The sequence below is a fragment of the Atta cephalotes genome, assembly GCF_000143395.1.
Source record: "Atta cephalotes unplaced genomic scaffold scaffold00433, whole genome shotgun sequence".
Taxonomy (NCBI): domain Eukaryota; kingdom Metazoa; phylum Arthropoda; class Insecta; order Hymenoptera; family Formicidae; genus Atta; species Atta cephalotes.
The window spans coordinates 1-4,833 of record NW_012130497.1 but is presented as its reverse complement, the minus strand read 5'-3'; the positions used below and the strand labels follow the sequence as shown (position 1 = coordinate 4,833).

Below are 4,833 nucleotides of genomic sequence, written 5' to 3'. Positions count from 1 at the left end.
CAAGTGTAAATTATTTTAATTCTATCTTAGTTTAATATAGAAATATTATAAATTAAATATAAAGCGGCAGAGTTAAATTGTAATTGAATGTTTACACGTGCAGTGCAACGAGTTAACCTAATCTTTTCTTATGATAAAAGTTAATGTACTCCAAATTTATACACTGATTTTGATCACTTTATTATAACATTATATTGTCACTCAAAATAAAATACTAACAAACACTTTTCTTTTATCATCTCTTAGATTTATTTTCTCAAATCGAAGGACATTACGAAATTATGAAACGCTAAAAAATTTATTTGCCTGCTCTTAATCAAACTTTTTTCTTTTTCTATTATAACACTTATTTGATTTAAATACAACTTAGAAAGAAATATCTATGTGAAAAAATATTTTGCAGTAATTTCATTGTTTTCTTTATCATAAATACATAAACGGAATGCAATGCCAATTTGTCTTTTACGCCAAGCCTCGATCTCCTCTACTGCTTGTTAAATTCTAAAAGTGGGGCCGACTGGAGCTCGTTGGCATTTAGGAAGCAAATTGGCATTGCATTCCATTTATGTATTTATGATAAAAGATAGATAGTTCCTAAGTTTCATATAAAAGTGTAAACGCTCGCCTCGTGTAAACCGCTAAAAAAAGGTCATTTTTAGGAATTTTTTTTTTAAATATATAATCGTGATTGTTTAAAAAATTTTTTGTGTTTTACATATTGTATTAAAGAGTAAAAAAAATTTTTTTTATTTCAATGTAGTTTATTTTGTAACTTTTATAAATAAATATTGACGCAATCTCGGAATCATGAATCGGATGGAAAATCTAATGCCTTTTGTATGAAACAAAAACAATGGTTTTTTATTTTGTATGACAGTATTTTGTCGATGAACGTAAAAAAATAAGTTAAAAGTTGGAAATTAACAAAATGGCGGCTTTAAAGACATAAGTACAATTTTAACCCAAAATTTTCAATTTATTTATGCAATAATAATTGTGTTAATTAATTAACGCTTCTTAACGCATTCAAGCGTTTTATCGCAGAAGTAAAACCTTCAGATATTTTTTCAGATAATGGAACTAATTTTACAGAAACCAATCGTGAGCTAGAAGAGCTTAGAACTCTATATAATCAGGATCAATTCATAATTATAAACAAAATGACCAAGGAACGAATCAAGGCACTTTATTTCACACGCACCCTATTTTGCTGATTTGTGGAAAGCCATTGTCAAAACTTTCAAAAGGCATTTATATAGAATAGTCAGTGACACATCACTGACTTTCGAGGAGAATGTCCACGTGTCTCAAGTAGAAGCTATCCTTAATTCGAGACTATTAATAGTTATCTCATCTGATCCTAGTGATATGAGTTACATTTCAGGACACTTTCTTATTAGTAATACTATAACGTCTTATCCAGAGCCTAATCTCATGCAAATGCAAACAAATTTATCGAGCAGCATCTAGAGCAAATGCGTCAGCATTTTTAGAGACGTTATATCGATTATTTACTCTAGTTACAACATCATGTAAAATGAAATTGTAGCCAGGGAATCTCCATTCAAGTCGGACAATAATTTGTAGAGAGAAATGGAATTCCACCCTCTCCTATGAAGTGGGTGCTTGGTAGAATTTTGGAAAGTCTGTCCAGTAGATGATAACATTGTCAGAACTGCGATTGTCAATCGGTTCCTATAAAAGACCGATTTCCAAATTCGCTGTGTTGCCGTTCGAAGAAAACGTTAACCCACTTAATGACTAGTATTAAGATATAAGTTCATTCTGAATTAAAGTTTAGCTGTGATTCATTTTCGTTTTCTATATTTTGATAAATTCTATCAAGGAGCACAATATGTTCGTGCATTTATAATAGTTAACGACAATATCAAAATACGCGCCCTTTTTTCCTTCGCAGGACTAGCATTTTCGAGTTTTAGGCGTTCTAGTTTTAGACGTTTAATTTCTCGCGTTTCGCCAGAATTTAATCCTTCGATCGCGCGCTATACATTATCATTACTTCTTCGACCATGTTACCATGTATCCTACATTGTCTATTAAAGAATTGTGTTTTTCATTGCAAAGACTGTGTGTTATCATTCACGAATATCATTTCGGTATCCTCACGAACAAGATTAACTTGCTTTGTACATGTTACACTCACGTATAAAAGTTTAATTACATTCTGATGCTTTATATTTAATATATTTCTATAAGTAATAAGTAGAAGGGTAGATAATAAGTAGTAGGGTAGAATTAAAATAATTTACATTTATTTTTCTGTAACAACATTTTGCTATATGATCATTACAAAATAAATTTGAAAGAGAATTTTTACTAAAAAGTACATATCTAATTTTTATTTCTATTACTTTTCTACTATGTTTTGTTAGTTTAATATAAAGTTTATTATACAGACAATTTATGCTATGATATATATCAGTTTTACTCCATATATCGGGGCAAGTTAATTACAATGCAGCATGTTCTTATTTCATTTATTACAAAGAAACTATATAGTATACAGAAACTATATAGTATACAGAACCATTACTGATATGAAAATGTAAAGAAAGGTTTTCTCTATCATATATTTTATCATATATTTTAATCGTAATAATTAATTATTTAAAAAATCTAATGCTGATATTGTGAAAACTGTGCCGACGAAACTGGTCTCCCCTACTAGTAAATTTATGTTATATATATGTCTTCAACATTATTGAATTTTTTATTGCAATGTATATTCATTATTTTTATTTTCACAATACATCATTATTTTTATATTATTTATACAAAATATATATTTATATTATAATAATTATTATTGGGGATGTATAATCCTGGCATTATTGACTTACAGGACTAAACAGGATTACTAATATAATTTCGGAGCAGCATTTGCATGCATTTTCACATATTAGATTACGAAACAGAAAACTTACTTGAAATAGATTTAGGGTTAAGCAAATTACACCAAGTATTATTAAACAAAACATCATTATTTCAAATATAGACAGCAAATGTTTGGACAATCTTTAAAAATAAAAGTATGTTATTTATGTAATAATAATAATAAACATACTATTTATATGTTGTGGACATTAATACCAACTTCATAGCTTGTCGGTGAATATCGACGGCACAAATTATGCCTTCGTTCATCAAAATCTTATTTTTCGACGTAATATTTTGTCGAATATTGATGTTTATTGCATGCTCAATACGATAGCTGTAAATGTTTGTATAATTTTACAGCAATCTATTGAATGACACAATTTTTCAGTTAAAAATATATAATTTCATAAACTTTATAATACATTACGTTATTTAAATATATGATGTTAAAGTTAAATTTTGGTTACAATTTAAATTATTATGACTATTCGTATATCTTTATCCGTACCCAGCAATTTTGAATATTCCACAGATATACTGAAGATACGTAAGGAACAATGTTCCTATTGCTAATACCGCCATTCCTCCGACGCATGTAATTGCGTAGAAGTGCAACAAAATTAAATAAAAATATTTTTCTTGATCGATAAAATATTCCACGATAATTGGTAGATGAGATATATTTTTTGATAAAACAATGAAACTATTCGATAAATGCTGACCGATAGTACAAATAAATACAGCAATAACGGCAAATACTAAAAAATATTAGAAAATGTTTTATTAAAAATTCTGCAATATAAGCTTATCAAAATTTATACTATTTAACGCGCAAACACATACGCACGCACACATGCGCGCACATATGCATCACGCACACATTGTAAATATTATAAATATATATTATAAATATATGTTATAAAATTTTATATTATTTTATTAATATATTTATAAAATTTTATTAAAAGAACTTTATTATTTATGCAATTTGTGTAATATGCTATTATCCAAATTGCTTACTAACATGTCATTAATCATAGTAAAGGCATACACAAAATGTTAGTTAAATATGTTGTCATATTCAACAGTGTGATTCTTTGGTCTTTTTCAAGTAAAAAAATCCATATAAATATGTGTCCTAAACAGTTCAGTTTCTGAAATACAGGTGAATGTTCGCAAATGTTTGATGAAACGGTAAATTACGTTGGAGATATCTTTCTATATATATATGCCTCGCTTCACGTGAGTTACCATTCGCAAAAAGTAAACAAAGTGACAAAGTCAAAGTCAAAGTTACAAAATCAAGAATAAACTTCAGTTCTGATATTGCTGTGAGTTAGTTAGCTTGTACATATATTTTCGGGCCAAATTATTTCAGTCCATCAAAATCGGTTTTATTATGCTTAAGTTTATAAATTTTAAAATGGCAGATATGCACTTTACCTACAGTCTTGCAAATGATAACTCACGTGAGGCAAGGTATTTATGCAGAAAGATATCTCCAATGCAATTTATCATGTCAAAATCATTTGCGAATATTCACCGCTATCTTGGAGAAAAGAGTTCTTTCGTAAAGAATACTGTTAATCTTGGAAAGCTTATGACAGTTAGAACATCAGTACTAAAGGAAGCTAGCTCCTTCACGAAATCGAAGTACATTCAGAAACGAGCACAAGGAACATAGGACATTAAATATGAGTAATTATGTCATCTGGAGAATTTTAAAAGACCAAGTTATATCTTTACCACATTCAACGTGTACAGAGACATTTCCACAAAGACTAGTTTTTTGTCAATGAATTCTTCTATTTCGGAACTTTTTTAATTCGGAACTTTTTTATTTCGAAAACTAAGCCATTTAGGACATTTGTTTATTTGAACTTTTCTACTTGAAATAAACAAAAGAATCGCTCTGTTGAGTATGGCAACGTATTT

At 28.6% G+C, this 4,833-nt stretch overlaps 1 protein-coding gene across 1 annotated transcript; it reads right to left on the bottom strand.

Moving 5' to 3' along the window:
• Positions 1 to 2,861: 2,861 nt before the first annotated feature.
• LOC105625239 lies at positions 2,862 to 3,656 on the bottom strand (the record flags this gene model as incomplete). The annotated part of the gene is made up of 3 exons (XM_012206579.1): positions 2,862 to 3,036; positions 3,116 to 3,232; positions 3,407 to 3,656. Coding segments are annotated over 3 exons (542 nt in total), but the record flags the coding sequence as incomplete, so codon positions are not given.
• Between the last annotated feature and the right edge of the window lie 1,177 nt (positions 3,657 to 4,833).